Source organism: Quercus suber, unplaced genomic scaffold (genome assembly GCF_002906115.3).
Source record: "Quercus suber isolate HL8 unplaced genomic scaffold, Cork oak 2.0 scaffold_326, whole genome shotgun sequence".
NCBI lineage: Eukaryota > Viridiplantae > Streptophyta > Magnoliopsida > Fagales > Fagaceae > Quercus > Quercus suber.
In genome coordinates, this window is record NW_027069779.1 from 562,601 (window position 1) to 581,286 (window position 18,686).

At 34.0% G+C, this 18,686-nt stretch overlaps 1 protein-coding gene across 1 annotated transcript; it reads left to right on the forward strand.

Annotated features, from left to right (window-relative positions):
• The first annotated feature begins 9,566 nt into the window (after positions 1-9,566).
• LOC112038163 (squamosa promoter-binding-like protein 10) lies at positions 9,567-13,612 on the forward strand. Its single transcript, XM_065783026.1, is given in 4 exon segments — positions 9,567-10,282; positions 10,533-10,658; positions 11,798-12,066; positions 13,269-13,612. Coding segments are annotated over 4 exon segments (1,416 nt in total). The 5' UTR covers positions 9,567-9,605.
• The last annotated feature ends 5,074 nt before the right edge of the window (positions 13,613-18,686 follow it).

An 18,686-nucleotide genomic window follows, 5' to 3' on the forward strand; every position in this document is an offset into this window, starting at 1 on the left:
GGTGGGTAAGGTTTAAGCCCATTTTTTCGTTAAGGGCGTCTACACTACCTATGATCCTAAACATGTTTGGGGCATATTGGGTGGGAGCTAATTTGTGAGCCCTAAGGTAATCCTTAGTGACGGTACCATTGGAATTCTTATCCCACCCTCTATAAAGGCAATCATTAGGATGACCACTTCTCCCTCTTGCCTTTCTTGTGCCATTCCCCTTCCTTACAATACCTAATGAACACTTCTAATGGAATCCTATATTGAGCTCTAAAGCTCTCTATACCCTTCTCGGAGTCTACCAGATAAGCGAATCTACCCATACTTGAAGGAGGGTTGAAGGTACTAAGAAGACAAGGGGAAAATAAGGAGGCCAGGGAGAAAAGGACACGGAGAAAAGAAAAATAGAAAGAAAAGTAAATGGAAAGGTTTATAAAGACTTTCATGGAAAAGAAAACTATCCTTGGATTGGCTCTTGGTATGTGTGAGGGCATAAGTCAATTGAATTAGTACGCAAGTTCAGTGTATGAGTGCTAAAGTGAGGTGAATGAAGTGTTTGGGTAATATTTATATCAAAGAGAGAGTGATAAACGGGAAAATTCCTGCCCGAGTTCCAATAAAATCTTCAGCTGTTGGATCCACATCGCGTTATAAAACATGGGGAACAGAAAGCCGTAGAAATATAATGAAGGTGTGTCCCGAATGCTGAAGTGTTAGGAGCGTGTGTTGGGCAGTTAAAAAGATACCTGTGCAGACAGGGATGATGTGTGATAAGGTATGGGGTCATTGTAGTGACATTGAAATCTTCATTTCTTCCCGAGGAGCCAGAGAGGAGAATTTCAAGGAGCTATTGTAGGGGTGTTAGGCCCAGCAATATATATATATATGTATGTATGTATATATTGGGTCGGGGGCCCAATCCAAGGACATGAAGTAGTTTGATGAGGGGTGAACATTATCATGAAAGTCTGTGTTAGTAAGTGAAGAGGTTAGTTTTGATCATAAGGGTGGTCCGAGGATGAATGCCTCCTTGGCTGAGTAAAGCCGAGGTCCGGATAGGTGGTCTGCCATCCAGGGCAACATTCCAAGAGATTCTATTGATACAAATAAACATCATAGAAGTGCAGGATAGGGGGAAGTCCTAAAATATTTAAAGAGAAAGTTGATACCACCACATTGAATGCTCTGTAGCTAACTCTCTGGTTGCATTAATGAGGAAGTGATACCTGAATAATAATTTTCAGTCTTACAGCTACTACCAGAGACTTGAGGAAGGTGCTGATGAGACAAGGATCAACACCAGCCATCTACTCTACAGGTGGAGGGTAGAGATGAAGGAAGGAAGAGAGTATAAAACAGAATGAAGACCCTGAAGGAAAAGGATCGAGAAATTAAGAAAAAAACACTATAGCAATCAAGAGCTGAACTTCTAATCAAACTTGAGAGAAATATATAAGAACTGATCTTCTTAGATTGTGCCGATGATGATTTTCTTTAGATTAAACCAGTCTATCTTTATTTTCTTGTCATTTGGATCCACTTTACTTGTTGTCTAACTCATTAAAGCCCAGTTTTCCAACCCACTCTCTACAAATTCATTGTATTGGGCTTTTTGGGCCTAAGTTCATCCATCCTTTGAGCTTGGGAGCCAAATTGTGTCCTTACACAAGAGATACTACAAATTTTACAAAATGAAGCTTACAAAGGTGCTTCATCAATCATAAAAAGTATTTCAAATATCTATTTATTATGTTTTGAAGTTTACCTATCATATTTATTGTCCTATCAATTTGTGAAGGTTATATTGTAAAATTTATAATATCTATAACATTTTTCTATTTGAATTACTTATTGTTATTGATGCCACATTTATTTGTAAGACTTATATATTTAAATTTGTATTATCTTTAACATTATAATTGTTTGAGCTTTCTAAAAAGTGGAGAAAAGATGTACAACTCACAAAACTTTTTTAAATCTCAAAATAAGTAAATCACTTGTCACTCCCATGGTTGAAGGTCTTTATCTAGTGGGGCCCTAGGTATAAGGTGGGCCCTAATTAGAATAGGTGGATGCCAAATTTTGTTGAGTTTTTCTTATACCATAAACAAATGCATAATTTCTGTTGAGTTATGACTAGGCAAATGCCAAATTTTGTCGAGTTCTTCTATTACCATAAACAAATTTATAACTTTTGTTACAACTCTTTTACGTCGAAGATTGTAATTGACTACTAATTACTTTTATATAAATCTACCATATTTTTTTCACTACTCGCCGTTTGCCACGTTGAGAGTCATGGTAAAAATTATGCATTTATTTATGGTATTTGATTTCTTGAATTTCTTCTTCAACCTCCAGCAACTAAGGTAATTAAGGCAATGAATGACTCATTAACTCCATTTGTGGCTTAGAGTTTCTATCTTAATAACCCTTTTTGGAGGATTCAGTCAATGAAAGGAGACGCCAGGATTAATAAACCCTTTTGCAGGCCTGTGAAAAGTGAAAACTGAAAAGAGAGTCTAGGATTAGGGGCTGAAATTATCTTTTGAAGACAAAACTTGCAATTCCCTTGAAATCCTCCAGTATTCTCAGTGGTTTACAAATTAATTTTCAATTTACTTTTGGCATTTTTGAATGGCAAACTGTGATACATAATTTTTTATCTATCACTTGTGCTCTTCAATATCACAACCATAGCTAAAAAACAGGTTGTAAAATATTTGGTGGTAATGTATATTTTTAAGTAAGGTTCCATTTGATTAACGATATTTAAACAATAAAAATTAATTTTTAAATATCAAAACACGTATTTATATGTAATTTTTCATCAATATGTATTTTTATAAAACTTAAACAAAATTATTATAAATCTTTTACCAACCCTAAGCTTTTCAACCGACGGTTTCGTACTACCAGTATAGTCAGGTTGCCAATTACTCTTTTGTTGCCAGAGTACAGAGCATCTTTGGTGTAATTTTCGAAAAAGCTGGATCCAATTATACTCGTGGTCGTGGTGATTTCCGCTTTGATCCTTTGCCAAGGCAGTTCTAACCTACAAGCTACTGAATTAACCGGCTAGATCCTTTTGCATAGTATGTAACGCCTAGTGATTAGGATAGAAGATTGACCCGTAATTTTTAATGTAGTTCTACCACCGCATATAAGAAATGACCTTGTATATGTCACTTATAAATGGGACGAGTTGAGTGCATGGCCAAAAGAAATCCGATCATCAATTAGTATGTGTTTGGATCCGTTTGGATCCGGCTGAACCGGCGTCTGGAGTTTTGTGTTTTCTCCTTTTTCTTTTTTTGTTTTTTTTTTTTCCTGCACACATTTCAGTTTCAGAAGACAAAATGTACTGTTTATGTACTATTTATGTACTGTTTATGCACTATTTACAAACCTACAAACACTTTATTCAAACAAAATATTAAAAATAGGTCCCACAGTACTATTCACACATTTAAAAATTATTTTGCTACAATGTTTTTAATTTTTAGTTTTCAGTAAAATAAGTTGTATCCAAATGAACCTTTTTGTTTTTTTTTTTTTTTTTTTTGCACACATTTCAGTTTTAGGAGACAAAGTGCACTGTTTATGTACTATTTATGTACTGTTCATATACTATTTATGGACCCACAACCACTTTATTCAAACAAAATATTAAAAATAGATCCCACAATACTATTCACACATTTAAAAATTATTTTGCTACAGTGTTTTTAGTTTTTAGTTTTCAGTAAAATAAGTCGTATCCAAATGAACCCTTAATATACATAAAAATTATAAGAAAATTTTGTTTCCAAGACTCTTCTGTAAGAAATGTTTTTAAAACTTTATTTGAACAAGGTGTAAATATGTTGACAACATTGTAGTTCCACTGCATACATAAATTGATTTTGTATACATTTAGTAGTAAAGCCAGAAAATTTTCTTAGGAGAACTGGTGAATACATTTTTGTGTAGTTTTTAAATTTATTACTTGTAAAAGAAAATTAATGAAAAATTTCAAAAACTAAGGCGGTCATGGCCCCCTTGACACCCCCTTAACTCCGCCTATGTATACATCACTTATATATAGGACGATCATGAGTCGGGAACAAAAGTAATCAAATTACTACCTAACACATGTACAAATTATAATAAAGTTGTGTCTCAAGACTTTTTTATAAGAAAAGTTTTTAAAACTTTAATAAAATAAGGAGTACAGACCATTGTCATTGTTGTTGTTATTGTTTTCGTAGTCATTGTCGTTGTCGTTAATGTTATTTTCGTAGTTGTTATCGTTGTTTTTTAACCGGTAATTTTTTTTAGGAAATTTAACAGGTAAGTAAGTGCTTTGTTTAAAGGGTTCGATTAATGTGTGCTCTTAGGGCAGACATTAATCATCTATTTTGGAAAAAAAATTATGCGGAATTAAAAAAAACTATCAAAACAGTTAATTACTTTTTCATTTTTCCATAAAAAGTTTCTTAAAATAGTTTACTAATATATGCATTAAGAGCACACAATTATAAGTCCCTTGTTCAAACTATTCCTTTTTAATTGCAAGCACGTTTATTAATTTATTTTTTATAACTTTTAACCAAATACAAACCAGAGGTCCTGGATGAGACCCAACTCCCAAGCGGATCCTATAATGCAAATATATATATTGAATTCTCCCTACTTTTGCATCATGGATTCTTTTTTTTCTTTTCTTTTGAGTCGTATAACGGATCGTTACAATCGAAAAGTAGTAAAGTATAAGGTATCAATTCAACTTAGCCCTAGCTTTCAACTTTTAAAAAAATAAAAAACCCTGAATTTTATATAAATGAAGGTGGATCATATACTTAACCAGGAATATGTGCCTTGGGTTCAAAAAATATTCATAAATTTATTCCGATCCAACCCTACCCACCTCCCAAAGGCCAACTAAATCCCATTATGTACAAGGACATAATTCTGGGTAAAGGGAGACTTCAGCCAATCACCATAACCCCGGGGTACAAGTTTGTGAGACAAATCTGCCTAAGATTTTCTATCTAGCTATGTTGTGGGGTAAGTGTTTTCTTTATTTCACTTTAAATGGAGGTTTTTAGTGAAAAAAGAGATACAGTATGATTACAATATTTTCATAATACTTTTACAACAAATCTTAAGTGACATATAGTATGTTTAAATTATAGTAATTTTAGTAGTGTATTTAAACTATAACCAATAATAACTTACCATTTATAATTTTTTTGTAAAAAAATTGTAAGTGCTGCAATAGTAATTCTCAATTACCAAAAAAAAAAAAATCATAATTAGGGTTTTACTTTTTGAATTTAAATGTGCACAAATTTCACATAAAAACTTTAAGCAATGTGATGGGTGAGTTTGACATCAGTTTAACTTTTACATATAGTTTTTTAAAATCTCATTTTTTTATATTTTCTTAAATTTTTTCAAAATACAAGTATACTTTAACATATTTTCAGTAAAAAAATAAGTAAGTTGTTCCAAATAGATTTGTTATTAATTTTTTTTTTAAAGTAATGATATGGTATTAGATAGATCTTTATGGAATTCTCAAAAAAAAAAAGATAGATCTTTATGTTTATAACATCCAAGCTAAATCATTAAACTGATTTATTTTAAATAGAAATGATCATAATCCATGTCGGCATGTCGCAATGACAGTAGCCTCCGTTAAACACATAATTAAAACTTTGATGGGATTGAGAGGCAGTCATAACGTGAAACGTGGTCACGTGGAAATAAAATCTTTAATAAGAGATCTTGCAACCTTAAATAACAATCTAATCTGACGATTCCAACTGGTGCCAACCTCAATCTACATTTATTATAAACACGGTGGTAGATAAAACTAATAAATATATCGATATTCCACTTCAATAATTATATTTATATATACTTAAAGTGAATCCACCTCTCACTGTACACCACTTATCTATGCACATGTGCATCCGATTAGTAAAATAAATCCACGCCTTCGTTAACATCCTATGTTGATTTTATGTTTATTATTAATTTTATTCCAACAATTGGCCTTTTTAATGTCAACTTGTCCAACTTGTCGATGTAACCAACACATTACTAAAGTTTAAGTAACTTCAAACAGTGGCTTATTATATATATATATATATATATTTTAAGGGTTGCGTTAACGTGCGTGCCCGTTAACCACAATATTTTTTACTTTTTTTCTGACAAAATTTTTGTGTTTTTTTTTTCCCAGTTTTGTAGGTACTACTTGGTGACAAATTTCTTTGTCTTTTTATGTTAACATTTTCCATATATTAATACATACTCAGCGAATTGCCTCAGATGCTACTTCATCATCAGAGATGTTGAAATTATCGCAATTTTCTTTTGGGTTCACACTTTGGGTTCAAGATAATTACATTCCTAAAAATAAATAATAATAAAATTTTTTATCTCTAAATTAGTTGAAAAGTCTTTCATACTCTTTTTATATATATATATTTTGAACATAAACTTTGAAAACATAATTGTTGGATTGCATGTATTTTTGCAGTTTTTTTTTTTAATTCTAAGTTTTTGTGGTGTAAAATTAAAGTAATATTAAAATCATAACTTTTGCTACAATTTGCTCACGTGACAAATCGTAAGTTAGTGAAGTTGTGGACTCACCATTTTTATTCTCCACTACTTAAAACTTATCACATAAGCAAATCGTAACAAAAATTATTAGCCTAACATTTTTTTTTGTAAAATTATACATAAAAAATAAATTTATTAATCAAATAATAAATAACATTTAACTTAAACAAAATCTTACATGCCGTTTCGAAAATATAAATAATATTCAATTCAACTATTAAATTTCTAAAATTTGATATATAAAAAATTTGAAGGTTTCTCTTCGACAATCAATCTGGTCCGTAAAAATATGATTGTGATTCGTTAATACTGAGAGAAAGGAGAGAAAAAAAATTAGTAAAAGCAAATCTGACCTGACCCTCGTTTGACCATAAGGTTGAGTGGTGGTCGGGTCAACCTCCGAGCTGAGTCGACTCGCTGCGAGTGGTAGTGACCCGCCCACACTATCGCTGTTGATATTCCTTTTCTTGCTACACCTGTACCACAACAGAAAAAGTAATAAAAATAATAATTAAAAAACAAAAAACAAAAAGCAGTGGTAATAGACAGTACAAAAAGTAAAAACAAACAAACCGGCCCTTAGTCAGAGCTAGCTGCACAAGATTTGTGTGAGCGAGAAAAACAGAGAGAGAGAGAGAGAGAGAGAAAACTACGCGTCGTCCAAATGTCGCTTTTGAACGGAATGATATGAAGAAGAATCCAAATCCTGTAGCTGTAGCTGTAGCTCAAATTCCATTCATATCCAACTCCGACTCTCACTTTTTCATTTCTCCAAGTAAGCTATTCTCTACCATCTTTTTACCATTCAGATTTCTACAAATCCAAATCCATCTTAACTTTTTTTTTTCTTCTATTTTTTTTCCTTATCTCCGATTAAGACCGGTAAGAACATCGATTTTTTATTTTATTATAAAGAAAAAAAAACACACATTTTTAGCTTTTTTGGCTGTAACTATTTTTCTCGGGAGTGATGAGGGATGGAAAAAAAAAGCAAAAGGGGAAAACTTTCCTTTTTGCTGTGATTTCTGATTTCCATCTATAGACTTGTAAGAAAGAGAAAAAAACAAGTTATTGTAGCAGTAATAATAATGATAAATGAAGAGGTGGAGTTGCCGATATTTTCTAAATTTGGAGAAACAAAAAACAAATCTGTTTCCTGTTTCTGGAAACTTCCGTTTGGACTTTTGGAAAATAGAAAAAAAAAAAAAGATTCTTTCTTTTGGTTTTCATTTTCTCCGGAAAAGTTGTGCGATGAAAGAAGAACGACGCCGTTTCACTTTCTTAATAATTATCCACAGAAAATTTCAAAAAAAAAAAAAAAAAATCCTACTTCTTTGTTGTTGTTGTTGTTGTTGTTGTTGTTGTTGTGCATGTGCTGTCTCTAAAAGGGGACCAGAAACTTTTTGCCATAACCTAATAAACCCTAGAGCTGGGACCAGCAAGCCCTGTACTGTTTAGCCTTTTACTTGATACTGAGCTTTCATTAATGTCTTTTTTTGACTGTTTGCTTCAATGGACTTACTATTACAACTTCCTTTTCATGCCTAAAAGTTATTGTCCTCCTCCTGTTTTTTTTCAATACTAATTAACTTCGGTTTTTTTTTTTTTTTTTTGGGTTGTTGGATCCTCCTGTTTTTTTTCAATACTAATTAACTTCTTTTTTTTTTTTTTTTTTTGGGTTGTTGGTTGGGTTCAATGCAAATTTATAACTTTTCATTTGGGTTTAAAGAAAGGGGCCTAGTGGGTTACTGTAGCATTTATTAAATGGGCATTTGGGTCTCATATAATTGAGTTTGTTGATTGGTATTTGGTGCATATGATTAGGTGGGAAGAATGGGATTTGGAAGGGTTGGTTGCATCAATGTAGCAGAGATATTTTTTGGGTTTAGTTTGCAGGAGTTTCTATTTGATTTTGATTTGTTTAGGGGCTTGTAAGTAACACTTTCTAGATGGGTTTGTTGTGGGTCTCGGTCAATGACCGACTTTTGTGTTTTAAGCGCTGATGATAGTGAGAGAGTGAATTATTGAAAGTGTAAGGCTGGCTCTCTGTGTTTCGAATTATTGAAAAGTGAAAGGTGTGTGTAATTAAAAGGTTTTAAAAGTGGTAAAATGTCCTATCGGTGTTCTTTCACTTTTTAAGTTTTTATTTTTATTTTTGTTTTATTTAAAAATTTTCCATGAATTATTGGAGAGAGAGAGAGAGAGAGAGAGAGAGAGAGTGATAGAGGTGGTGTTAATGCTGAAAGGTTGTGTTGAATGAAGGGTTGGTAAATATTTGTAGAATTTTGACCGTAGGGAAGTTGGGTAATTGTAAGTGTTGCAGGGAATTGGGAAACACTTTACTGTCTTTACAATTGAATTGAAGGTGATAGCATTTTATGAATGGTGGGGACTGGGGACCCCTTTATAAATACCAAACTCAAAAGTAATGGATAGGATCTCTAGAATACGAAAGGTTGCAGATAAGTTCTATCTCTTGGTCCTAATGAAAGAGGAACTCTTTTAGGCGTATCTTGAGATTGGAATTCTGAAAATCTGGGTGTTTTTGACCTATAGGGATGAAGATTGATTTATGAGTCTTGTAGGCCAAAAAGGTCAAATATTGTTCTTTTGGGATGCTTCCTTTGTGCATATTTGAGCCGTAGGTGTAGTGTTTTGACATTGTTTTCTGAAAGATCATTTGGGTTTGCCTTCTGTGATATACCAATCATCAGAAGCAAAGAAGAAAGCTTGGAAGGTATTGTGTATTCTTGATAGATATGAACTTGATTAGGCTTGTCTTCTGCTTCTTTTTTCGGTTTCCTATTACAGTTTGCTCTTTCTTAATGTGTGTGGTTTTGTTAATTACTAAAGCAATATGTTGTTACAGCTCTTCTGAATATATGGTGCATCGATTTCTTTATGTAGAATCTGAACAAATCCAATTTAATTATCTGAGTAATGTTTACAGGATGCAGTGACCAGTTTATTGTGCATCTTTTGGCTATTCCCCGTTGCTGATGGAGTGGAATGAGAAATCCCCCTCACAGTGGGAGTGGGAGAATCTGTTCATGTTCAATGCTAAAGCCACTGAAAATTCCAAGTTGCAAGAAATAGAATGGGGTATGCAAGGAGATCAGGGAATCAACTCTGGTTCTTTTTATTCGTCTGCAGGTGGTGAGGGTAGCGATGGGTCTGGCCCTGAGTTGGGACATGCTTCTCCATCGAAGAGCTCGAAATCAGCCTCCATCAATTCTTCCTCAATGGGCGAAAGTAAGCCATCCAAACTCACTTTTGAGGCCTTTGGAGGTTTCCCAAATGATTTGAGCAACAAGAAAGAATTAGCCAAGGTTGAGCCAAAGAGAATTTCTAGAACACTTGAGCCTTCATCTGGCTGTAGTGAGCCATTGCTCAGTCTAAAGCTTGGTAAGCAGATGTACTTTGAAGATGCTTGTGTGGGAAGCAATACAGAGACCTCAACTTTTACTATGATTCCCATGCCATCTGTGACCACAGCAAAGAAATGTAAGACCAGTTTTCAGAGTACTACACCACGCTGCCAAGTTGAAGGCTGTAACCTTGACCTCTCATCAGCTAAAGATTACCATCGCAAACATAGAGTTTGTGAAAGTCATTCCAAATCCCCCAAGGTCATTGTAGGTGGTCTGGAACGTCGGTTTTGTCAGCAATGTAGCAGGTAAAAGCTTGTTATAAAATGGTAGTTATATATCGGAATATAATGAAATCAAGCAACAATTACTGATTATTTTATTGTCTACTCATAGTCACTCTTTTCTAAAGACCTCTTGGATGATAATAATTTCACATGTGCCCTGGTTCATAACCTAATTTAAATTTAATCAATCAAAAAATAACCATGTTATTTTCTACTGTCCAAGCTCATCTTGCATTTGATATTAATAACTACAATATTTTATATGCTGAAGGTTCCATGGTCTGTCAGAGTTTGATGAAAAGAAGCGAAGCTGTCGCAGGCGTCTTTCTGATCATAATGCTAGGCGGCGCAAGCCACAGCCAGAAGCAGTCCGGTTAAATCCGGCAAGGCTGCCTTCATCACCCCCCCCCCCCAAAAACCTCTCTCTCTCTCTCTTTCTCTATTTACCTGGACGTATGAGACTAATTTCTCATACTACATGCTATTAAACATATTGGTATTAATTTTGATACTTGTCCAATTTCTACAAACCATAAATCAGGCATGGAAGTGATTTCTTTAGCAAGCTGTAACATAATCATTTCAAAATTTGTTTTACTCAAAATGGTATTGAACCGTATGACTGGTGAATTTGTGGAAATATAATGTCTCCTGGATATATATAATGATTGCTGCTCTTATAGTACAGCATTGTTGTCTTCCAAAAAAGTTGGAAAATGAAAATTTACTTATTATAAAAATATATACTTTTACTTACCATCATTTCCAGGTAAAGCAAAACACAGGACTTGAACCAGCCTTTCTCCTGGTTCACTAGAAGGAGATAGGAAGCTGGGGGTTTTACATTTGGAAAAGAGTTTCAGACTCTCAGATGTGGTCCCTATGCCAAATTTATGTAAAACCAAATAAAAGACACATAATAGCTGCAAACTTAGGGAAGGGAAATGTTGGTCAGGTCTTCTCTTGTAGGAAGACTTGAATAGTTGTAGTTGGAAAAAACTTGTGTACTTGAAAGGGGTGTTAGTGGAACCAGATCTGTGCATAATGATTAAGTATTTTGTAGAAGACACCTGCAGTCTCAATTTAGATGTAATTCTGTGAACAACAGTTGAAGCTAAACAGTGCTAGGAAATTCTTTAGGACAACCGCTGTACTTATCCTGCTAAGTGAATAATTGCCGCCTGGTTGTCGGGTATTGACTTTTTACCTTTTAGTTCTTAACTAGTTAGTTATTTTGTTGCTCTGCTATAGAGGATTAAATTCAGACACTCATAGTCAATGTCATGGTATTGCCTTTATCTTTACTCATCATCTTTATCACATCATCTAGTTCAATTAAGATCTATACTATTCAATGTTAACCACCAGTTACTAGCACTATTGCTATTCTGTCATATGAGTTACTTTCTAATAAATGCCCCGCACAACACGGTCTATCAATACAGAATTTATAGATCTGAACTCCATAAAATATTTCATTTAGGATTGCTATTTAACAAAAACTGAGCCATTGAATTTGCTATAAATTTTGGTTACCTCCACAGATGGGAAGCAACAGATGAGCCTTGTCTTCAACAAAGGCCCCCTTGCTTACTCAAGGTCTGCTGGTTTTACATGGGAGGACATATGCAGCTCCAAGATTAACCAAACAAAAGAGTATCCTCTAAAGCCTGCAAAAGCAAGAGACAGTGATATACAATTGCATTTGCCCAGCAATGAAATGCCACGTTCCATCAATACACTTTGTCATGATTCGAGTAGGCTCTTGCCATCCAAGGGAACCGTAGCTGAGGCTCTCAACCCAGGTCTGTTGCTTCCTCACATGACTCAGCATTATTTATTTATTTATTTATTTCAGATTAAATTATGAAATGGTTTTGGATTGCCAAGCCTTGGACCAATTGCCTGCACAGTCATATAGGGTTAAAATCTGGCCATGTCAAGATTGCTACTGGAGTATACTATATGCATGCTTCAGTGGCCATTAGAAAAAAAAAAAAAACAAAAACTTTTTTACTACGTGAAAGAAAGCCTTCAGTATCTTATTTGTTTTTCTACAAAGGAAGAAAAATGAAAACTGCAATAACCATTCTTGCCTTGTGAGCTACTTCTGGTAAGAAAATCTGAACTAGCATAATGTGTCAGATGAATAGATGATCTGGTTAACCTGATTTATATCTGTTCTCTTTTAACAAGATCCCAATCCACATACCAACTTTTAGCAAAAATGAGATTTTGTTGGAAAAGCATCCAGAAATTAGGAGTTACTGAAGATTTGTCTTTTAAAGCATCTGAAAGGTTAAAAGCTTGAGAACTCAAACCTAGCATGTGCAGTAGAGATTGGAAGACCTCTTACCATAACTGATGAATCATAAATTGATGCAATGAGATTGTTCATCGTTTTGTTTTTGATGACTACAAGTGAATAGATTCATGATAGCAATAAATTTTGTTTAACTCTAGGGAAGATCTAATATATACATGGTAGGGTGGTTCAAGAAAGCAATATTCACGTTTTGCAGATTCTTGTGCTACATAAAAAATATATGCAGAGATTCTTGATTGGTAATTTATGCCTAACAAGCATGTTTAAGAACATTGTACAATTCTGGTGTATTATGAAAATATGTAAGAGGATGTGGCTACTGCTGTCAACTAGCTGGTGGCAAAAACATAGTTTTCTAGTGTTAAGGAAGTTGGGTAAATAATTTAGATATGTCAGGACTGTGCAGCCACTTCTAAGAAGGGTGAAACAAATATGTATTTTTATTTATTTATTTTGGTAAGTTAGTTTTGGTATGTGGAGGGGGGAAAACACTAGGTAGTGTTGAGAAACTGTAGATTTAGAAAAGATTTGGAAGCTTAGCTCAATGAAGTTAAGATTCTAAAATTGTTGTTTACGGAACAAAACTTAATGTTCCCTTTTCCAATTGACAGACAAGGAATTCTTATGTTAAACCTTTCAATCTCATGTTTGTCTAAAGAGGTGCAAGAAACATTTTTGCAGGTTTAGGAGAATCCATGATGTCCACTGATCTGGATGCATCACAGGATTTTCGACGTGCTCTCTCTCTTCTGTCAACGAATTCTTGGGAATCACAGGAGTCAAAACCAGCTAGACACCCACACTCCAACCATACAAGTCAATCTAACATGCCGCAGCCTCTTATGCATGCTATGACCCAAGGCTTGCCACATACTTCATCAGAACACTGGCGGACCGAGCAACAGTCCACTGAGTCCCAAGTTCATATCTTAAGTTCACCTAACAATGGCAGCAGCCATTTTCAAGAATTCCAGCTGTTCAAAGAACCATATGAATTTGGCTTTTATTCCAATTGATTGGATTGACCACTCAAAACCCAATCAACAGTTTATAGACTAAGTACGTTACACATATTCGGGTTAGTTTCTTTTGTCTCCTGGTTTTCCTTTAACTTACAAGCCTATCAGATGTTAGGTTACTCCTAAAAGGTTAGCGAACATGTATGTGCAAGAATACAGACAGGCCTTTATGACTAATCTGGAAGTTGGCTAAAAGTTTCTTCTATCTTCATCAAACGCTTATTCGAAGTGTTTTTTTGTGTATGGTAACGTTGCACATTGGCGTAACATTGAGTTTTCTGTTAAAAGAAGTTTTTGATTAGAACCGGTTCAAACCATTAGTTAATAATTACCCAAAATCTTAAAACTTATGTGTAGGAAATTCTGAAGTAGCGGAAAGCCAGTATAATTTTATTGACTCTCAGCATTATTTTCGAGATCCAACATTATTGGATAAATTTGAATTTTGATCCTAATAGATGTGGTCAAACACTCAAAATGACTACTTACTAGGGCAAGGCTTCCCAATTGAATTCCATTTACTCACGCTTAATATTTTTGGTTAGAAGTTAAAACTGGCATAGGAACACGACTCTAGACATGAAACCATACCAAAATGTTGTCTTTTTTTTTCTTTTTTCTTTTTTGGTTGTTTTTTGTTTTTTGTTTTTTGTTTTTAATGAGCTCTCAGACGGGGGCAATACTTAAATAGGCTTGGAGCATTGCTCTGGGAATCTCACAACGGAAGTGGGTTTCATAGTGAGATCCATATGTGCGGCCCATTCTCCCTTGTGAGAGCTTGGAGTGCTCCAGCACTTAAGTATTTTCCCTCAGACACAACAACAATTTCAAAACATTATTAAATTAAATTGCAAATTATGATGACTTTGTGTGAAGTGATGGATTAATTTGGGAATATGGTGAAAAAATTGTGAATTCTTGTTGTGCTCCTACTTTTTTTTTTTTTACTTGGGGTTGTATTTAGACACAAGCTAGAATTCAAAAATATTTTGATAAACAAGTTCAGAAATGTGAAGTTTAATATTTGCCTACACCAAAAATTGATTGGTATTTTGGTATGATGATAAAGAGATATCATCATGAACGTCATAGGTTGAAGTTAAAAAATGTACACAATTTTATCTATTTACTTTTCAATTTAAGGATTGTGGCAGTTTCTAATTTCCAAGTTTTAATAAAAGTAAGCTCATGAAAGCTTCTATTGTCTTAAATTTACTGCATGTAAGCCATGACAAGCAGCACCCCGTGAAGGTAGAATTCGACTCTTCGAGAGATCAAATTCTTCAATTTTTGAAAACCCTACCCTTGCAATTTATCTATTATCACTTTGTGCAACAACATCCATCTTCCACAAATACATTCCCTCCCTCCCTCCCTCCCTCCCCCCCAACAAAAAAAAAAGGACCCGTCTGAAAATACATTCCCTCCCTCCCTCCCTCCCTCCCCCCCAACAAAAAAAAAAGGACCCGTCTGGTTTTGGGAAGTGGTTATATTGAGATGACAACCTCATGGTAAGATTCATAAGGGCAACCTTTCATCTCTGCTCCGTTTACTTAATTGGAATTGTTGGTGGACAAGGCCTATAAACACACAAAATTTTACATCCAATTTGATGTGGTAAATTATTAGTGGTAGATAAAAAAAAAGTAACAGTATTAAATCTGAATAAAAATTGGTAAAAACTTGCCAACTTAAATGTAATGAAATTTTTTATGTACATAGCTTTGCTCTAGTTGGTACAGATGTGAGTTCTAGTTAACTCAACCGGTAAAGTCTTTGATAATTAAATAAGAGATCTATGGTTCAATATCCGTTTACACCAAAAACTAATTAATGTCTTGATTTGATAATAAATATCTATTATTAAAAACAGATGCCATAGGTTAAACTCTCTTAAAAAAAAAAAAAAAAATTAGTGCAAATATAGAGGGTTGATAATGGTCCACACAAGGATGGGTTTGCTTCTTTGCAAAAATATCCAGCTTTCTTCCGTTTAAGTTAAATTGGATGCTAAGTCTATTATTGGTATTTTCTCCAGTACTACAACCATTAATGGTCCTTAGGCTTCTCTTTAATGGTTGTTAGGCTTCTCTTCTTGATGATTGCAGGTTGTTGGCTACCTCATATTCCAAAGCTGAAGATGATTCACTGCTATAGGAAGGCTTATAGATGCGTTTATGCATTAGCTAAGTCTGGTGCTAATCAGGCTTCGGAGTTTGTTATTTACAGTTCCCCTCCCCCTTTCTTGGCAGAGGTCTTTTGTTATGACTTTGCTGATCTGTACCTTAAAAGGCCCTGTCCCGAATCTATTTCGCTTTCTTAGTCCTAAAATAGTCGTTTTTCTACCCAGGGTTATATGGTAAAATAGTACTTATTTGTGAAGTCACTGCCCCCCAATATACCATCCAACCAATCATATGGTACATCTAATCTGTTTTCAAAGTCCACGGACCAAACCACAAGCCATCATGTACGATAGGTATATTAAAAATTTTCTTTCAAATAAAAACCGTATCTACAATCCAAGGCCATGCTAATGTTTCCACTCTCCACTACTACCCATGCAAGTTTTGCTGCCATATCTAATCACAAGTATAATTACGATATACCAATAATGTACAGGTTAGTGTTTTACTTTTAGGCTTTTAGCCCACTTTACATTTAAGTGAGTACTAAAAAACGTGCACTGATATAATAAAATATCTTCCAAAATTAAATTTTCATATTGTGACAGGTCCTAGAAATCAAACAATTGAAACAGGGACATATCAACTATCTTAGCCCCAATCCATAACACGGTGTCAGTCTTTATCAGTCTTCACAGTGATGATACAACACAGTTGATAGAAGCTTGTGAACTTGTTTGGTTTACCAAAAAAACAAATAAAGAACTTGTTTGTATAGTATTAGCCAAGAACAAACCCAAGATTCGAGGGCTAAGTCACCATATGTATTACCAATGCTGACTATCATAAGATTCCTTATTGTTTTTCCCTCTACCCTTTTCTTTTTGGTTTTTATTCAGCCTTAATTCGGCCCAATGGTGCGAGCACAAGCCAAGATGCCTAACTAAAAGCCGACATTTTAAGATTCTCCCCCCCAAAAAAAAAACCCAACATTTTAAGGTATAATCTCTTAAAGGAACTTTACAATCATAGTTTTGCTTACCAAATGCTTCACTACCTCAAAGTTTGGCTTTGCAACCTTATTGGCCAGTTTGGTTGAAAAAAGAGTAGTGTAGAGTTAATTAAAAATTGCCCGAAAATCACTATTTTAAAGAAACACCTTAATGGCTCAAGCCTAGACTAAGTAACTAGGCGATATGTAGTTGAACTCACAATTGTAGCCAAGGTTGTCAAAATCAGGATCCTACGTAGAATCGTGAAAGGTAGGTAGGATCGTGGATCAGATCGTGGATAGTAAGATCTTACTTATTTTCAAATTTTAAGCAAAAAAACCTTTTGATAGTGATTTTGTATGTTATATAATCACTTAAAATATGAATCTATCAATTAAAAAAAATTGCATCATAAAATGTAATTTGCACACACTACATTGTTCTTATGTCATTCTAGTGAAACAAAATATATTTAACTTTTGACATAATGTATCTAAAAAGTTCGATACATGTTTAATTAGCAACTAAGTACCAAAATATTATCTACACATGGAAAATGTTTTCCAAATTCTAAGTTCCAAATTTAAAATAAGTTAAGCTAATTAGCATATAAAAACTAGCTAACTACAAATTTACAATATGTAATCCAAAATAGAATTCTCAATTTAAGGTAAACTAGCTAATTACAAATATGAAATCTAAAAGAGAATTTTCATTCTAAGGTTCTTCTAATCTAATCACTATCATTGTCATATCCCATTTCATTATCTAAATATTTTAGGTTTTGTTTTTGAAAATGTTACTATAGGTTTTTTTGAAATTTTATGTTCACATGGGGTAAATTTGGGACTTCAATTCATTATTGGGTTTTTAATAACCCATTGGACTGTTAGTTTAGGTAGATTATCTTATCCAAATGAATCCCACTTAAAAAAGAAAATCAAGCCAAATGGTAGGATCTGTAGAATCCTATACGATCTTATGATCCTATGCGATTCTACACGATCCTACCATTTTTGCGATCCTGCTATGATTTTAAACTTTTTGGTGATGTGAAATCGTAAAATCGTGCAATTTTACGATCTAGATCACGATTTTGACAACCATGATTGTAGTGAATTATTAGCTATAACAAAACAAATGTTCTAAAAGAGTCCAATACCCAAGTAACAGCAAAATGAGGCATTGGAAACCTAATTTTTAGGAGCAGTCAAAGACACATTAATTTCAATTCCAATCAGGACTTTAACCTGGAAGTCCGTGGGATTCAACAAGAATTGATAGACACCTCATTTTTAGGAGCAGTCAAAGGCACATTAATTTCAATTCAAATCAGGACTTTAACCTGGAAGTCCAGGGGATTCAACAGGAATCGATGCATATGCAGAACGTTTTCACATTTCAATCTATATATTATCTTGTCGAGAAATGCTATAGAAACAAACTAGTTTACAACATTTTTACAAATTGTTGATGTGACAAATTTTTAATGGTTCTTATTTGGGCTCATCACTAACATCAAATTTTTACTTACCAATAATCACTCACTACATCAGCAATTTGTAAAAAAGTTTTTGGCTTTAGCATTTTCCTATCCTGTCAAGGAGAATACACACACACACACACACACAAAGAAAACAAAACAAAACACAAAACCCAATGCAAATATAAAGTCTTGCCCTTGTGTAGTGGCTAGGGAAGGAGACATATAGACCCTGAGATAACACAAGGACCCATGCAGCATGACTTCAAATGCATGGTTAGGTATTAAGGCAACTTAATTAATGTGACCTAACTTTCCGGCAACAAATTCCATGGAAGTAGCAGGATGTGTTACTCCCCAGGTCTCAACAAACCAGAAATGAGACCAATGCCAAATACCTAACAGACCTAACAAAGTTTTTACAGCAACAAAACAACAACCATTGAGACCATAAGATGTGGACCCACATGTCAAGTGCA